This window comes from Prunus avium, chromosome 7, assembly GCF_965620075.1.
Source record: "Prunus avium chromosome 7, drPruAviu1.hap1.1, whole genome shotgun sequence".
Taxonomy (NCBI): domain Eukaryota; kingdom Viridiplantae; phylum Streptophyta; class Magnoliopsida; order Rosales; family Rosaceae; genus Prunus; species Prunus avium.
Genome location: NC_142290.1, coordinates 31532113 through 31551636, shown reverse-complemented (window position 1 = coordinate 31551636; position 19524 = coordinate 31532113). Strand labels below are relative to the sequence as shown.

Sequence of the window (19524 nt, the reverse complement as noted above, 5' to 3'; positions counted from 1 at the left end):
CTTCATAAAATTAATTTCTTAATAACTAATGGAAGAACATAGCCTCATATTGATCGGGCAAACTAATATATATCTGCTAAACATTGTTTTTTTGGTCAATTAACATGTTCATGATTGTGAAAGTTCTAGAATGGAATCTTTTCTCCAGCAAAAAAATAATAATGGAATCTCTTCTCTAATTAAAACAATGAGTGTTACATATACTGATTAATAATCACAAGATAATTAAATTGGATCACATTCAGCTTGTAACTCTTATGCAAAATCATGTGCGAAACATTTTTTTTAGTATAAGCGATAGTCTAAACTACATAGAATGAGGATTTTTCACACACACTCACAACTATGATGCTATGGGAATTCGAACTTGAGACTTCTGATCTGCAAATCAAAGCCCTTTTTCATTGAGCTAGATCTTGTTGACAACGTGCAAATATTAATGTTGATTGAAATCACTATGAATCTCATTTAATTTAAAAATTAAGATTTATCAAGCCATTGTTGCGTAGATTTAGCTCCACCAAAATGGATTAAGCTGCATCCTCAACTTGTGATACTCGCAAGTGCACGAACCGTTGGTAGTATAGCATATGTAAGTGCGAGGTCGATTCCACAGGGATTGGTGATTGAATGATCCAATTTAGTTTCCCTACACAAAATAGAAACAAAAACAAAGAACATAAAACAAGGAAGAAAGAAATAAGTAACTCAAGCAAATAAGTTCCCAAGTTCAATTTAGATTAATGGATTGATTCTAGCTAAAGTATGATTAAGCCATGGTGTGTGGTCATAACCTTGTGTTCCTAATTCCCTAATTTGATCATTTGTTGTCTAACCTAAAATTAAGCATTAGGAACCCATTAAGCATAGAAGAACATTTTAAACAACCAAGTATGTATCTAATCCCTGTTGTCGAATGTCCATACATACTCTTCCTATTCATAGTTCAATTCGAATTAAAGCATGGTGTATACTCTTAATTCAAATCAAGATAGCTAACATGCAAGCCTAAATGGTGATCAATCATTCAAACTAGCATATTAACTTATAAGCATAATGAAAAAGAACAAAAACCATAATTGAAACTTGGAAACTAATTCAACTTGAAAACTTAAGAAAAGAATTTACATAACAAAGAAAAATAAATTACAACTAAGAAAACATTAAGGAAACTAAGAGAACTTTGAGGAAGAAAGGAAGTGTTTGAGAACTTTGATGAGGGAGAAGAAAGTGTTTGGGAACTTTAGAGAATTTTGGAAGAACATGTGTTTGAGAGCTTTGAGGATTTTGGAAGGGAATGTGTTTAAGACATGGGGAATTTGGAAGAGAGTGTTTGAGAACTTGGAGGATGTTTGTGAACTTGGAGAATTTGAGAACTTAGGGAAGGAAGAGAAATGTGTTTGTGAAGTGTTTGAGACATGGAGACTTTTGGAAGAGAAGGGAAGTAGAGAGATGTTTGAGAACTTTGAGGATTTTGGAAGAACATGTGTTTGAAAGCTTTAGAGAATTAGAAGAAGAGAAAGGAAAAGTGTTTGATATTTAGTACAAAGAAAATTTAATAGAATGATCTTATTACAACAATTGAGAACTACAAAGGGAAACTAAGAGAATTTGAGGGAGAGAAGGGAAGGGAGCTCTAGAGAAGTGTTTGAGAGCTCCCCCCCTTGGGGTGTGTTTACAAGCTTGGGAAACCTCACTATATATAGGCCTAAGAAAGCTGAAAATCTGAATTAAGTATGGCTAATGCATACAACACTTGTTTTATAAAATCTGAAATGGTTGATGCACTTCACTAATGCATACAACACTTCCATTATAAAATCTGAAATGGTTGATGCACTTCACTAATAAATCCCACCAGCAGCCCTAGCTCATCTTCATGTCACCATGACCAAGCTTCCAACCAGAAATAATAGCTCATCCTGAGGTCAGCATGACCAGCAACTTCAAGGGCTTACGAATTGGGCTTCCCTTAAGCAAATTAAGACTTTAAGCACTCAAACTTGAAGTTCAGAATGTCTTCTTTCCAGCCATATATCATTTGGGCCAATCCAAGGTCGGAGGAGGAAGTTAAGGCCAAAACAAATTGCTAACTCATTTTGCGCGCTGATAAAATCCATCCTGAGCATGGCTCTGTGTTTGCTAGGTAACAGACTCCATATTTATCCAATGGGGCTGAAGTTTGGATATGTTATATTACACACCCATTGGAACAACTTTCATGAAGAATGTGGCCTCATCCGAGCTATGTAGGTTGCTGAAACAAAGCTTGCAATATGACCTACGAAACTGGGCTGGCAGGGGACTGTAGCCAAAATTGAGTTTGTCTTTAAGCTCTTCATCCATTCATCCAAATTAGGCCCTAACATGCATGGATTGCATCATTTACTATCCAAAGCCCTCATTATTACCTAAAGCTCAATGAACTGAAAGATAAACACAAAAAGGATTAAAAGCACAAGTTTAACTCAAAAACATAACCAAATCATAAGCTAGAAGGGTACAAAATGATATGTAAATATGCACCGATCAGCCATATGTGATATCATGATATTATTTTATTACTAAAATTTAAACAAGTTTGGATAAATATACTCTTATTGTCATTTGATAGTTAGTCAATGTGAAGATACGGAGTGATGCACGAAACGAATAACATACTCAACTACCAATATTACTAATATTTCTAGTATTATTGTGTGTGTATATATATATTAAAAGAGATACATATATGTATTGCGTAAAGAAATTAAAATTATCATTATATTAGTTATGTTGGGGTACCTCTCTTTCCAATTAGACCATGTTTGGTTCATGGAACGAATTTGATGGGAAATCATTTCCCAATGAATGGGAAATGGAAAATTCTTTTACCACGTTTGGTAATGCTGGGAAAGTAACTGGGAGATATCACTTTATTTTCTTTCCCATGTTTGTTTTGAATAGGAATGGAAAACAAAGTTTGTATAAATTTTCAAGGGAGTTTCACTAAAACACCCAAAATAGGGGCTAAAATTATAAAAAAACCCAACACCCAAAACACTTTATAAACACACCCAAAACCCATCATTACACACACTCAAAACCCATTTATAAACACACCCAAAAAATATACAATTGTTGATTTTGGGGTTGATTTTGGGTGTGTTTCTATGTTTAAATAGTGTGTGGATTTTTTTATAAATACATGTCTAGGATTGGGTTTATTTATAATAATCTAAATTTTCAATTATACCCATATTAAATCAAATAAAAAAAGAATGCATTTAATGATATATTGTAATTCTAAATTGTTAATGAGGACAAAATGATCATGAAAAATGTTTATTTAATATTGGCCATGAGGAGGGAAAACAAAACCCAAATTGGGAGGATGGTTCACTTTCCCCCTTACTTTTCCATGGGACAAGCAACGATTTTCCATGCCTGGACTTACCAAACATGGGAAAGCAATTGATTTCCTATCCCCAAGTCTCCTTTCCCAAGAACCAAGCAGGGCCTTAATGTTAGAAGAGGTTCTATATTTGAATTTTCCCTCCCCGTTGATTAAAAAACATATTAATCGATTCATAGTATCATTAAGAGTAATAGTTGAAATTGGCACTTAGGTGACGAGGGGTAAATTAAATGACACTCAAACAAAAACACAACAAACTTCACACTTTAGACCTTGACCAATACTCTTATGACTAGTCAACTGTCAGACATGAATAATCACAACTAAGAATATACACAGAGCATATCAATATGTACCTACAAGCCTAGAGAATTACTAGTGACAACCTAGGCACTCAGAAGGACCCGTCAATCTAGGCATCCCCTGTGCTAGCAACAACTATGGTGAAAGTGTGTGAAAGCATCATAATCAAGTAAGCATCAGACAGCAGAAAAAGATGACTAGTCAACTGCAAGAACACGAACCCAGAAATACAGATTTGCAAACCAGAAATTTGTTCACCTAGAAACCCACCATTAGGAAAAACTGGGGGTCATCAACCAACCAGGCAATCCACTAAGTAGAAAAAGATTCTTACAAAGGAACACAAGCAAGCTCAAGAAAAACCTAGATCTATTTAGGAAGATGAGCTATACCTCCTTTGTGCAATCTTCTTCTCCAACTTAGCAAAGCTTCAAGCTAAGTTCTTCATGGCAATGGCAGCTCCTTCTCCAGCTCTTTCATCCCATGGCACTAGCTTGCAAGCTCTAACTCAAATTGAAACCAAAATTTGGATTCAAAAGAGAATGACCAATTTCTTCAAGAAACCATACTCTTGAAGAAATTAGTCTTGAATCTGACGTAGATATAAATGAGAGAGTGTTTTAATTAGCTAGATGCAGATTTTCATTTTTCAAATGCAGTTTTCAAAAAGAAACAATTTGGAAAACTCAAAGATGAAAAATATGAAGGTGGCTCTTGAGGAAGAAGCGATAGTTTCCAAGGAAACTTTCCAAAACTTGCCTACAAAAGTGACGGCTCCAAAATGAGGAATTGGTTTGCTTTTCCACCAAAATTCCTAGGTTAGAATCGTCCAATGGCAGCTCAGAGAGGGAATGGAGAATAGGACAAAAAGTTGGTTATCCAGCTGGAAATCCTACAGAGCAAGGATGACTAGTCATACTAGAAACAGATAACTCGTCATCATTTTATGAAATCAATTTAATGCAATGCACAATATACCTTTGTCAATTTGCTTGAACCTCCATAGGATAGTTGTTAGTTAAGAACACCTAGAGAAGCTATTCTTAATCTAAACTTGAGCTTGATAAAAACAATAAAAATCCAATTACAAAATTGTCAAGGGAAACCAAAAGAAATACTCAAAATGCATACATTAACAATAATTAATTAAGATAATCATTTCATATAGTCATCCCAATATTTTCTCGTTTATGTGGAACCTCTAATAGTAAGATTCTACTATTAACCATTTGATATATTCCAACTTAAATACTCATTATATGTACATATTGGGTCACACTAGACTTACTATATAGATATTAGTTTTAACGCATTAGTAATATATATTTTTATATTAGACTGACTAGTAATGGTAATATTGTATATACAGTAGCATTCAAGCGCAAACTAAATTAGAAAGTTATTATGGTGCTTACCACTCATCTTGACTCACTACAGATCTATCACATGATCCAAATTGTTTACTTTTTAGGTCATCATTGAAAGATCATCCCTGTAAAAAAAAATCACTTAATGTTTAGTTATTTAACTGTAACTAAATAAATAGATTAACACAATATTAATGTGTTCGATTAAGGAGAAAATATTCACAATAACAATCAAGATGCATGGATCGAGGGTAACAATCAAGTATTATCGTGCCACTCTCATGGAAGTCCCCCGAAATCCATTCTAGTTCTAAGAGCATGGAGAAATAGAAGAGTTTGGCTCTTTTTCTTATCGCATTTGAAGAAAAAGGGGGCGAAAAATACCGATTTTTTGTTTTGTTTTTCATTTTCATAAGGCCTATACAATTCAAACTGACCGAATATGATCATTGAATGTATCTAATCATATCCGTTACCAATTATTTTACTTGTAAGTGTGTTCCACGCTTCCAACTTTTCAATCCATTGTTTGTTTCCAGCTTACCTTGAATTTTTCTTTACATTAAAACATCCACTGGCTTGCTCGTTGGACTTTCAACTCATCCTCATGCATGTGATGAGCTACTTACACTTCGTAGTTCCTAATCAATAAAAATCTTTTAAATCCTCCAAGTCATTCTGAGGCTCATGCATGCATGAACTCCAACTGTTGGGTTGGGCTTCAAAATAACAAAGCAATGACTCCATTTCGTCCTTCTGCTGGTCCAGACATTTCGTATATGATAGCTTTTGCAGTTTTAAGCCCCTGAAAACTTTGGGTTGCTCATCATGATATCTTGGGAGTTTTGGCCCAAAAACGAACTTACACTTATTTATATATTCGACATCCTCATTATAAAATTTCGCATATTCGGCAACTATTGCATTATCTTCTATTATCTCCAACTTAAGTTAGATATTTTCTTCGACCCCATGTAATAATATCTGGTTAATGTTACACTAATATCATCTTACCTATCACGATTACACCAAAATATTATAGCACCTTTAGGTCATACCTTTTTTTTTTCTTTGCGAAACACCTTTAGGTCATATCTGGTCAGCAAAAGAGAATATGTGATGATATAAGGTAAGCAGTGGCGGACCCAAGAATTGTTCAGCGAATGTGCAATGCTTAAAAGCTAAAAGCTATAAAATAAAAATAAATTTAAAAAAAAAAAAAACTAAATATCCTTATAATTTAAACAATACTAATATCATTCATAATTGATGAAAAAAAATAACAATACAAACAAAACATGGAAACCTCTTTGAGACATTTAGTTGAATACATAGTGGGCACTAGCCAAAATTTTAAACGGTGAGGAGTATGCTTTTTGAGACATCAATTGTTTAATGTAATTAAATATACGTACTTATTTATCTAAGCAGAATAAGCAATCCCAAAATATAAAAGTGAGAAATAATAATGAGAAATAATAACCTGTAAAAGCCACAAGAAATATTACCTCATAAAATATATCTTCAAGACTAACCCATCAACACTTAAATTTGCACTGAAGAAATCTTCGAGAGATTTGGGAAGTGATTTTGGGTTGTGGGTTTTCTAGATGGAAGGGAATCCTAATCTGCTCACATGGTTAATTGATTATGGGATAATTAAAAGGTTTTTTGAGCGGAGGATAATAAGATGGTTAAAGTGGTAATTTGCCGAAAGTCAGAATTGCATCAATCAATACTCCCTGTTTCATTAAACGCCTTTTGAGCTGGAGGATAACAAAGACGACGTCGTTTGTGCTGCAAAAAATTGAAAACCAAAAAACCCAAGTCATCCTCCTCGTTTTGAAACCCCTTGCAACACACCTCAGATGCAGAACCTTGGGACCAGCGGAGGTGCATAATCCAACCTTTTCATAGGATTTCCGACAAGGGGAGGTGCAACTGCACCTCCTTGCGCCTCTGTAGGTCCGCCTCTAGGGGTAAGGTCACCTCACCCAAAATTTATTTGGATTACAATGCCTTTTTTTATTGGGAGATTCACTATTATACCCAATATAGAGACCCAAATTATAAAAATACCCTATATGAAATGGACTTTAGAAACACACCCAAAGCCCATTTACAACATAACAAAGAGGCTTTTAACTTCTGTTGAGGCCCAAAAAATCCAGGGTTTGGTCCAAATAAATTCCCGGCCCAGTGCGACACCATATTAAGAAAAGACCTGGTTCAGAGCACGCGAAATTCGTCATGCACGCTTGCATGAGCCACGACCACGTGCCATGCCAAATAAATATGCAATCCGCCACACTATAGCCTATAAAATGCACTGGCTCTACGAGCCCAAGCTAATTATCCAGTCAAGCATCATATCCCTTTTTAAAGACGATAAAATTAAAGCACGCCAATCGACATGCCATGCCAAGCAGGAAATCATTATTTCACACCGAACCACGCTACAAGCTTAAGTGGGCCCAAGCCACACAAATGTCCGGGGCTTGCTGAGTGGGTTGTGGCATGGATGGTAACGAACTTTCATGAGGCCCATTGATGAGCTAAGAAACGAAAGTTTTGGGCCGCTTGGGAGCCCCGAAACTCAAGCCCGTTTCTTGAGCCCAAATATATGGGCTAGGAAATTAGCAGAAGAGGAAAAGGGAGCCCAATACCCTAGGAAATTAGCCCATCACCATAAATAAAATAGCCCATCATTCAAGCCCATTCCCTTGGTAGGCTAACCAATCACTTTAGCAAAAGCCCAAGCAGCCAAAAAAGCATCCATAGTCTCCAACACTTAGCTGGAAACGTAAACCACGATGAAAGCCAAAAGTATTATGTCAGTGAGCTGTTGGGAAGCAACAGCACATGGGCTAAGAACGAACACCAAGGTGGAACATGCAAAGAACCAGGGGATATTAGCGCGCGTAGGAGCCAAGGCACCCTTCAAACCAATGTACATACCCATTTCTTTCCCCTCATCAGATCTAGCCATGGAAGAGGGGAGAAAAGAAGGAAGAAAGATGGTTGAAAATGGGAGTCCCCCACTGAAACAACTGCGGGAAAAGCCTAGAGCTCCCCAAACCCTGTTTTTGTGCGATTGGGTAGAGAGAATTTCACCAAATAGGATGAGTCAAAGGAAGAGAAGAGAAAGGGAGGGAGAGATTTGGTAGATTGGGGAGGAACCATCTAGGGTTTCTTAGGAAGAAGGAGCTTCCAGCGCCTATAAAAAGAGGCATTTCCTACCCATAATCTCAACACACATTCAGAGAGCAAGCTTCATCTCTCACCTTGAAATCTCTGCAATTTCGAGCCCTATTCCTCCATCTCCTCCCCTTTTCCTCTTCTGTTAAAGCGTTTCAGAGCTTGACAGAGTTTTCATCAAGCTGCCGGAAACTGCTTAACACACCCATTATTCCCCATCTCTCTCTCTCTTCAACGAACCCTCTTAGAATCCATTCCCCCTTATCTTAAAACCCCTTGTTTCTCATAGGAATTCATAGCCCTCTCTCTGTTTATGCTAAACTCATGATGGTTTTACTCTCATGCCACAAGCTTCTTATGCCAAGCTAAGAATCTACCTGTAAGCGACTGATAGTTTTGCTGGTGAAGGTAACCAAGGTGCTTCCTAAGGTTCAGCTACCCTTTTGAAGCATTCTCGGGGCCTAATTCTTGAACTTAGACACAAGGGGCAATTTCACACATATGTTCATCCTTTACAGCAGCTCAAACCTATTCGTCTGGCTGCTGGAAAAAAAAGACCCCTACAACTTCTTATAAATTACAAAACTGCCGTAAATTTCTTAAAACAAGCACAACCCTAAAACCTCATTATAAAAAAACCCAAAATATTTAATAGGGTATTAAAGTAATTTAATAATCAAACTTAAATTCAAGGCTTTTTATCACAAATGGTTCCTGAGGTTTGCGAAATTATCACCTTTCTCCCTAACGTTTTTTTATGACACTAATGATCCTTAAAGTTACCCTTCACGCATCAAAATGATCCCTACCATTAGTTTCGGTCAAATATTCTGTTAAATTGCTGACATGGAACATGTGGGGAGCCCACGCACAGGGGCGGAGCCACCTTTAGGCCAGAGGTGGCCCTGGCCCCTCCAATGTTTTCTAAGTTTTCACAATCAAAGCAATGTATTGTAAAATATTAAAAGGATTTTGCATGTTTAAAGTTAATGGCCACCCTAATAAATTCATTTTGAGTAATAATGTGAAGTTATATTGGCTTTTCTTTGCTGATTTTTATATCTTTCTCTTTTGGATTTTAGTAGATACTGATTTCTTTAGTATAAAAATTAAAAATAAATAGCTATACTTGGATAGATTTAGTTGGAAAATCTTAATTCTTATCATAACTAACCAAATAGGTTAAAAAGACTTGATAAAAAAATAATTAAAATGGCTATAGAGCTTAACCTGTTTCAAAATAAGTTTAATATACTTTTTTTTTTCCGCAATCTATATTTTTTTTCTTCTTGCTCTAGATTTTTTTTTTTGGATGAAATTCTTGCTTTAGATGTTCGGTACATGTTATTTGGCCCCTCCAAAGTTTGAATCTTGGCTCCGTCCCTGTCCACGCATCCAATGTTATAGAGCCATGTGGCTTTAAATATAATATAATATATTTTAAATATTTTTAAAACTTAAAATCCATTTTTTAAAAGTTAAAAAAAAACTTAAGTCTTTTTATAAATAATAAAATAAAAAAAAATAAAAAATACGTACACCATCCCCTTCCAGCGCCAACCCCCTCACAGACCCACTGCTCTCTCCCACCTCTTCCTCCCTTCTCTTTCTCTCTCTCCTTCTCCCAGTGCCTCACAACACCATTCCTTGCACTACAACTAGTCATTTTTCCTCCTTAAAAATTGAATTTTTCTTTCAAAACCCAATCTTTTGGATCCTCCAAACCTAGATAATTCTCTCCTTAATTACTTGTTGCTGTTAACAAACTGTCACAGCCACCTTGGTCTTCTCCAAATCCCCTGATAAAAAACTCTTGCAACCTTTAGACGGTCAAGACTTGGGTTGGTATTGTTCTACTTGTAAAAAACATATACCTTTTTCTTATTCTTCTTCTTCTTCCTCCAAAGTTGAAAGTTTCAAACCCTTTGGAAGTGTGTCGGTTTATAGGCACAGCAGGGACTTCAAAGAAAGAGGAGGAATTTAAGGCCAGTATGAGAGAGAGAGAGAGAGAGAGAGAGAGAGAGAGAGAGAGAAAGAAGGGAGGAAGAGGAGGGAGAGAGAGAGAAATAGTGGTTCTACCAGGAGGAGGGGGGAAGGTGCTGGCAGAGGGAGAACGCAGAAGGATGATACAGGTCTTTTTGTTTTTTTTTTTTAAAATAAAAGACTTAAGTATCTTTTAATTTTTTTTTATATGGATTTTAAGTTTTAAAAATATTTAAAAAATATTATATTATATTTAAAGCCACATGGCTCTATACCATTGGATGCTGTGGGCGAACATGTGCCACGTCAGCAATTTAACAAAATATTTGACGGAAGCTAACGACAGTAACCATTTTGATGTGTGGATGATAACCTTATGGATCATTAGTGTCACAAAAAAACATTAGAGATGAAATGTGATAATTTCACAAACCTCATGGACCATTTGTGATAAAAAGCCTAAATTCAATAGAGCCAGTTGTCATTTTTTGGGGGGTTTTTGGGTTTGTTTATAGAAATTCAATGGTGTAGGGTTTATTTATATTATTAGTGCTAAGAATGGGCATATGACTTGCATGGGTCGGGTGTTCAAAACAAGATAAAACATCAGACTCAAAATCATTTTTATTCAACATGGGGACTTTGGTAATCTTACATCCGGTAGTACGAGTAATTATTCTTTATCTTTCTATTACAACTCATAATTGAATTGATGAACACGATAGACAAAATAACAACAATTAAGTAGAGGATATTGCAATCTATTGGACTCTCATTTGTTTAGTCCAAGCTTCTTTGCATCCGAGAGCCTTTTGGCAAAATCGACCAGTGCTTCTTCATAAGTACCCTCTCCCTCAACTTCCTCATACCTCCCTATATCCAAATTCACCCGTGACACTCGCTTCTTCAACAGCTCCTTCCCAATCTCCACAAGCCTATTTAGATTCTTCTCCGTCGCTATATCCACTGATACCTCATCACCGCTTAACGAGTCATCCTATGATTTTTGCAGCATTAGAAAACTATTAACATTGCTTACATAATGTTGTTATTTGGACCACATTTACTAATATACATATTTTATACATGTGAACCGCGTTAAAAAATGTACCTGAATGCGTAAGTAGTTGTCCTTGGCGTGGGTGGATTGGAAGAGGGTGGACACATGAATCATGAATGTCAACCATATCAGAACTTGCATCATTAAAAACGTCCACCAAAGGTGTGCTCCCATTGTCATACATCCAACTGATCAAACCCCATTTGGAGGCCATGGCTGCATTGTACTTCCCTTCAAACTTGGCTGCACCTGTGCCCAATGACAGCACTAGCAATCTACTCGCGTCCATCGGCTCCGAATCATTCTTCAATATCTCTCTGTTTATGTGGCTTATGGCCATCATTGTCTGTACACAATTGTAGACTTAATTAATTCCTTATCGCTTTGACAGGCAGTCAGGCATGTAATATTGCATAACAGTTTATTGAGTAAAACATGTTAGATATCGGGTAAGAAAACGTTACAGAATACTTACAGGATTGTTTGCGGCAACCCCACCATCGATGAGATCAAAAGTTCGGGTCCTTCCCTCACTATCCTTGACATCGAAGTAGTGTGCTGGGAGAAAAGTAGGAGCAGCAGAGGTGCTTATGCAGATATCCGAAAGCTTGGCATTTTTCAGAGCATTTTCTTTCGCCTGTACCATAAATTTACAATCTTAGGATATTACATAATTAACTATAGCTACACATTATAAGTATTAACAATGCCAAATTGTACACGAAAGAGTAAAATTCCTTGGTGTTAGCTTACATCGGTGGTTGAGAAGATCACAGGCTGAAGGTGCTTGATATCAAAAGTTGGAATAATCACAGTGGTTAAAGTCTGCTTGAGATTGAGATCACCAAGCAACTCATTTACCAACGTACGCAAGTACTTCCCATCATATTTAGGCCCCATAACCGCACCAACCATACTTGATATTGATGTCAAGAAGTTGTTTCGACTGCATGCATCCACACAAATTAACATAAGAACATTGTTGTGAAATATTTTTTTCTTTTTTTTTTCAATATTACTCTAAAATATTGAAAGTACTTTAGATTGATACTCGGTACCAAACAATCGTTTTCTCTTAATTTAATAAGTTGTTTTAGATCACTGACCTATTTTGAGGGAAAATCTTAGGGGTGTTATCTAGATAGAATTTGTTGATGTCCTTGGCTTCATACATGGGTCGGTTGTCCTTGTTGGGAGCTGTAAGCATGGTGGTGACAAGACCACCGGTGCTTGTTCCGGCAATTATGTCGAAATAATCTGCAATTCTTGCATTTGGCCCATCCAATTCCTATCCCATGCACAGATCATAATTAACACTGAATTATAAGCAAATATAAAAGATGAAAGCAAGTATATATATATGATATAATTGGTGCATTTAGTAGGTACCTGAAGCTGGGATTCAAGGAAGGCCAAGAGGGTGCTGGGAATTATGCCTCTAATGCCACCTCCATCAATGCTTAGCACTGTCACCATCCTTCTCTTTGTCAAACCAGTCGACATTCTTCTGGTTCAAATTAAAGATAAACCTTGTTGAAATTGAGATTTCTTTTGGTAATATCAGTATATCAATTTGGTCGCTTAGATAGATGAATATAGTTGAGATTTATGAAGGCTGTGTGTGAAGCATACCAGATCAATTACGCTATTTATAGCAATAACCCAAATAGTATTTTAATTATTGATATATCTAGCAGCCATGGCCGCCATACTGACTGACGGACTTAACTAGGTAATCCTAGGCGGCTAGAACTGGTTTGGACCGTTTTGTCAAAGTCTTTTTTTTGTAATGCTCTTCATTAAGTTGCATGGGGATTAATTACAATTTCATAATTGATATGTCATGGAACTAGGATATAATGTTAATAACTAAATACATTTGTTATAATATGAATAGAGTGATAATACCTTTTGAATGTCACAGTGGCGGCTCTAACCCCTCGGATTTTTTATGCCTCCTACATTATATTTTATATAATATATACAATTAGTTATTATTTAAGTTAATGGCTCCTCTAAAATAAATTAAACATGATTAAGTTAGAAATATTTAGCTCTCATATGTAATTTTTGAATACTTAGATGTTTGATATACTTTTATTTTCTATTTCAACCCCCGACTCTACAATTTTAGCTCGGCCACCTCATGACCTTCGAAGCAAAGATGCTACGTTAGCTTCCAAAAGCCAGGGTCTAACTTGCCCTTATTATTGTGCAAGTTGGTCCTTGTTATTTTGGTCTTTTATGTACAAGTTGATGCGGGTGGAACATCATGCCATTGCCATAGCATTCATGAAGACTTACTTTAATCGCTTTTCAAGTCTTCGGGCTCGACGCATGATTTGTATTGATGCCTTTTGTTGAAAGATGCCAGAAGCAGCACGTGAATTAGGAAATAACCGCATTTAAAATTACGAATAAATTCCATTCTCTTTTCTCGGAAAGCTGTGCCTAATCCATTACGAATAAATTCCACAATCTATTAAGTTTCAGTTTCTTACTTAATGATTAATAGAAGACTAATAGCCTGATAATGATGGTACAACGATCTATTTATCTTACTTATGCTTTCACAAGGCGCATGTAAAGTTCATGGTAAATATATTTGATCGCCTTCTATCTTACTTATGCTTCAACGATCAGAAAAATTGAAAATGCTCACTTTTGTTAGGTTAAAATGACATCAGCAGCGTTTAAACATATGTAATCATTAATATTCAGGGAAGATGTTGTGGTATTCTTTTTTTTTTTTTACCGTATTTTCATTCACTGCAGATTTATATAGCAGATTTTCAAGATAAGATTTTAATGAAGCCATATAGACTACATCTGATTTGCAAAGAATTCTTGTACTTGACTGATTATTGAATGAAGTTTTTCACCTTCTTCATAAAAAATAATAATTAAAATCATTAATATTCATTGCAAATGTTTCACTTTTACTTTTATAGGTGAAGCATGCGTGTTCCACGTTTCTAGATAACAAAATTTCCAATTCATCTTTGCCAAAAGGCGAAAAGGAAGTTTCATCGTTCATGGGTTGTTGGTCTTAGGGATGGCAACGGGCCAGGTAGGGCCGGGTATGACAATACCATCCCCGTCCCTGCTCTCCATCCCCGTCCCCATCTCTAAATCAATCCCCGTTTAATAGGTTTCGGGGAATCCCCATCCCCGTCCCCGTTGGGGGACTATCCCCCATACCCGCCCCGAATCCCCGAATTTTTTTGCATAAAAAATATTTATCATACATTTTAACATTAAGTTTCATATTAAATTATTATTCAACACATTCAAATTAACTATAAAGTTCAACTCAACTATTCAAAATCACATCAATATGAAAATCCAGAGAATATTAGGAAGAATTATGAGAGGGAGGTTAACTTAGGGTTAAACATATATATTTTCGGGTCGGGTTCGGGGATGGGGACGCCAATACCATACTCTCCCCATACCCGTAGGGGATTTTTCAAGTTCGGGGATCCCCGTACCCGATACCCGTTTTGCTCCGAAATCTCCCCCCGTTAGGGTCGGGGACCTGCCTCGGCGGGGATTTTTGCCATCCTTAGTTGGACTTCATCTTTATCATGCCTCGCGAGTCGCGGTATAAGCAATGAAACTTTTGGTACAAGAATTCTATAACAAGGGTCTTATATATGGTCCTTAAGTGAGATCCTATCTCTTTAATCGTTGAATCAAATTGATTAGCTATTGAATTAAATTGATTAGTATAATTCAACGATTAAGATATAGTACCTCAACTAAGAGCCTGATGCCGACAGTCATATACATTGGGCCACTACTGCCTAAATGAAAATCAACCTCAACTGTTGGGCTTCAAAATAGCAACAGGTTCATTTTGTTCTTTCCACTGGTCCAGATAAAAATAACAGTTCATTTGCTAACATTCATTTATTTATTTATTTTTATAAAATGATATTATAAACTATTCTAATGTATATAGAGGGGATCTAACTTGGATTCAAAGCGCCTGATATAATACCTTGGTAATTGACTTAACCCATCAGTTTTAAGCTTCGAAATTCATTTTTGTTAATACAAGAAATATTGTGTAAGGCAGGAGGCAAATACAAAACCTCAACTCATTTCTTTCTTAAGCTATAAGTCCCTTTTAATCTCAGAAAACATTGAGTTGTTCATCTTATAATATTTTGGGCTTCTTGGACCAAAAAAATAAGAAGACTTTCCAAAGTATTTGGAGCCCAATTATATGCATCAAGTGGCGGGCATGCATTGGTTTGGTGGGAAAGTAAACTGTAGTTCAAGAGAGAATCAGATTCCATTCTTTAGACGAAGATTAGTTTCCCTTATTTTGCTGAAGAAATTCAGATTATTCTATTTGGAATTGGATCCTGAAATTTAGTGAAATGCTCAGTCTCTCACTAAACCTCCTCAGTAGTCACATAGCGCACAGCTTAACGTTGACGCAGTGCGACCGAGTCATCCATGGCAACGTCATCAGTGCCCGAGTCGTCCATGGCGGAGTCCGATTCCAGGTCCGATCTCACTCTCATTCTCCTTGCACCTAAAGTCTCCGTTTCGTTCCAATCGCATGGTTCCTCGATTAGTGTTTGTATATCAATGCAGCTGTGTTGGCTCGGATTACGCGGAGATCATAGTACTGCGTCACGGTGAAACGGCCTGGAACGCTGATAGAAGAATCCAGGTCTTTTTCTCACTTCAACCTTTAAAAAGTTTGATCTTTTTGTTTAAATTTAGGCATCTTTTGGTAAGTTTTCTAATGTTATGCATCTTATGCGATTACCCCGGCCGTGTTGGCGAACTTGGTTTTTGTTAGTTGTTTGATGAGTAGAGATGCTAATATTTTTGAAGTTAGCTGATATCACAATCTCAAATGTTATGTTCTAAGTCTATATTCCACAGCCTACTTTGTCTGTGATTATATCGAACATGTTATGCAAATGCAAGTAATCATTTAAAAAAAAGGGGTTCGTAAGACTGCAACTAATTCCATGTACACACTCTGCATATTTTATCAGAAATGTTTTTGTGTGGGAACATAATGTTGTACGTGACCACGTCTGACGCAGCACAAGCGATCAATGTTTACAAACGTAAACCTAGAAGAAACCAGAGTCTGGAATCCACCAGCGAATAAGAAAAGTCTCAAGAGTTTTTATTAAAAGCATAATAATCTTAGGCAACGCATAAAGGTTGCTTCAATACATTAGCTTGACCCTAGGTTACCCCGGGGAGGTTATTGAAAACCAAACATCAGCAAAATGGAAATAAACGAAAAGTCTAAAATTAACTAAAATAATTAAATGCTGTTTTTGAAGCTCAAATGTCCTCGAATGCCCAAAATCCACTTTAAGTCACAGCATAGCTATGAGTTTGACTCGTGACGTCATTTCCTTTCCGGAAAGGCATGATATGATCCATTCGGAGCTCTGACACCAAGTCTGTAAATTCCAGCTGCGACCCTTTTCCATTCTTCGGTCCATTTCTTCTTCAATCCATTCTGCCATTTGTTCTACATCAACGTCATTATATCAACATATGTTTTTGTTCATCGTTAAATATGTTTTTGGTGCCCATGGCTGACACTGCATTTTTCTTGTTTAAAAGACAAAAACAATGCACTCATTGGTGCAATGCCCAGTTTGGGGGTGGCTGCCACAGGAGCCACCAAGCTTGGGTTGCCATAGCAGTCAAAAAAATTCCCCAGAAAAAGCCATCTTAAGCACTCCTTTCTTCTTCTTTTTTTTCGTGGTTCCTATACGCTACCAAAGTGCCCCTTAGAAAAGGCTAGGTTCCTGGTATGTGTTCATTTCTGCTGCGTTATGCTCAGGATGACGTACGAGTAAAGTTCCTGGATCATTAGTGCAATTTATCCTTGTTTTTTGAAACAACTAAATTTAAAAGTTGAGTCAATGCATTTATTTTGAACAGGGGCAACTGGATGTTGAATTAAATGATGCTGGGAGGCAGCAAGCAGCTCTAGTAAGTTACAAATTGTATATATACTTGCTGTTTGAGGGACACATGAAGGTTTTGAGTCTTATGTCCTTTGGTCAATAATGTCTGAAAATTTGGCTTTTACTCCCGAAGTTGGGTGATAGGTTATCCAAGGAGCCCAAGATCTCCCTTATATATTCTTCTGACTTAGCACGAGCTTATGAAACTGCACAGATAATTGCAGCCAGGTGCGGCGGGCTAAAGGTTGGTAACTTTGTTGCTCCCTGTTGCATGTAGTAAAGCTGATTGCATAATTGATAATACCAGTTTTCATTGAAGTAATGAATAATGTATATATTACAGCAAGTGCTTTGATGCTCTAAATCATATAACAGACAGACGTGAAAATGAAAGCTGCATACATACATTACTGTCTTTTGGTAATAATTTAAGTAAAAACATGGAGTCAATGTCTTGGTAATCAACTCATCTGTATCAATGTTACTGACAATGGGAATTGGATAAAAGATTTTTTTATAAACATGAAGCCAATGCATAATTTGGAAAAGGAGAATGTTTCTATTCATTATATGTAAATAAAAGTCTTGGGTTAAATTTCAGGTTGTAACAGATGTCGATTTACGAGAAAGGAATTTAGGGGATCTTCAAGGTCTTGTATTTCGTGACACTGCCAAACTTAATCCTAAGGCTCACCAGGCCTTTGTATCTCATGAGACATGCCAAGAGATTCCAGTAAGCAATCTTTTTGTATTTTGGGCCTGAGGCTTTATCAAAGTTAGTACTTTGTCTTTTGTAACTAAGTTTAACAGCCACATCATAAAAGAACTCCATGGAGAAATATTATGGAATTGTCTGCCCATGACAGCTAGCCCATTAGAGGTCGAGGTCTACATTTTGGACTGTATTTCTGTAATGTTGGAGCTGCCTGTCTTTGCACCTGACTAAGGTTGATGCTCCAGTCCCTAGTTTGGCCTTGGAGAGAGAGGACTCAGAACATTAAGATTTGACATTGTCATAAAAGCTTGGATGGTACTATACTAGTATATTGCAATACAATATAATGTTATTCTACTGTTCTACACATGCAGGGTGGTGGAGAAAGTCGCGATCAACTTCGTCAACGTTGCACATCTTCATTGCAGAGAATTGGCAATAAGCACAGAGGTATGGTTAGGGATGTCTCTTTTGTTTTTGGAATTTGCAAAATCTTTCTTCAATCAAGTTTTAGTTAGTTTGCGAACAGAATGATCCAATACCCTTTCCATTTTGAGGTGTACTTAAGTAAACTGCAGTTCAACTATTTCCTTGCCACACATTTAACTCATGTCATAGAATGGTTTGAACTCCCAATGAGCACTTATAGCTCATTTGCTGCTGTCGGTTGCCTCGTAAAGTTTAACTCCGCCACGACAACAAAACGCAAATTTAGAGTAAGGGTGACACAAAGTTGCAATCTGAATGTTTATATCCTGGCTTGTTTCAATAGCAGGAGAGCGAGTAGTTGTGGTCAGTCATGGAGCGGTTATTGAAACACTCGACGAACAGGCTTCTCCGGATGGCAGGTCTGTCAGATATGTACTCAATGCATCCGTCAACGTATTTCACGTATATGATGACGGCAAATGGACCATAAAATCCTGGGGTGATGTTAGTCACCTCAACCAAACAGGTTATCTGCAATCAGATTTCGGCAGGTACGAAAAATCTGGTTAGCTCGTGCTTAGGATGCTCTCGTAATCTGTAGTAATCCATAGAATGATGGAATTGACTAATTACTGTTCATTCAGAATTTCATTCAATATGTATGGCCTAGATCGGCTGATGCCGAAATTTATTTCATTATCTCATTAAGGATTAAGGAGTGAAAATGCAAGTGAGGCCACCCAAAATCAAGAGCTGAATTTCAGATTTTGGAGGAATTGGACTATTGGGTGGGAGGGTATTCTAATTCCTAGTGAACTAACCCATCATGAATCTATTTTTTTTACCCAATATATCCTCACACCAATTTGAAAATTCTAAATTTGTCATCCACTTTAATCCAACAAGAAGTGCATTTTAGTAATCAAACTAGTTTTAATTTCGATTCATGTTAATTTATTTTAGTAAACAACTTTAAAGGAATCAATATCATTCCTACCCCGATTCCAGATAGTTTAGTAAACAATTTCAATGAAAATATGGATTCTGACTCCTCAATTCAACTCCTCACTTGATTACGAATTAGTAAACATGTCATCAGTGTAGTGTAGTCC

General features: G+C 36.7%; 1 protein-coding gene and 1 pseudogene across 3 annotated transcripts; one reads left to right on the top strand and one right to left on the bottom strand.

The window, feature by feature from the left end:
• Positions 1 to 10854: 10854 nt before the first annotated feature.
• Positions 10855 to 13048, bottom strand: LOC110766104 (patatin-like protein 3; annotated as a pseudogene). The gene is made up of 6 exons (XR_015837014.1): positions 12698 to 13048; positions 12415 to 12596; positions 12062 to 12254; positions 11784 to 11945; positions 11360 to 11654; positions 10855 to 11245 (listed from the first exon to the last, which is right to left on the bottom strand). The product of XR_015837014.1 is annotated as a patatin-like protein 3 (transcript).
• A 2358-nt stretch (positions 13049 to 15406) lies between these two features.
• LOC110766117 (phosphoglycerate mutase-like protein 4) lies at positions 15407 to 19108 on the top strand. 2 transcript variants are annotated; one of them, XM_021969378.2, is made up of 7 exons: positions 15407 to 15825; positions 15917 to 15995; positions 17243 to 17293; positions 17402 to 17512; positions 17870 to 18001; positions 18358 to 18433; positions 18756 to 19108. In XM_021969378.2, exons 1-7 carry the CDS (start codon positions 15776 to 15778, stop codon positions 18980 to 18982), a joined length of 726 nt encoding a protein of 241 aa, XP_021825070.2. In that variant the 5' UTR covers positions 15407 to 15775; the 3' UTR covers positions 18983 to 19108. The 2 variants fall into 2 exon arrangements, with proteins under 2 accessions (XP_021825070.2, XP_021825071.2); XM_021969379.2 differs by having other exon boundaries at positions 15411 to 15825; positions 18759 to 19108.
• Positions 19109 to 19524: the final 416 nt, after the last annotated feature.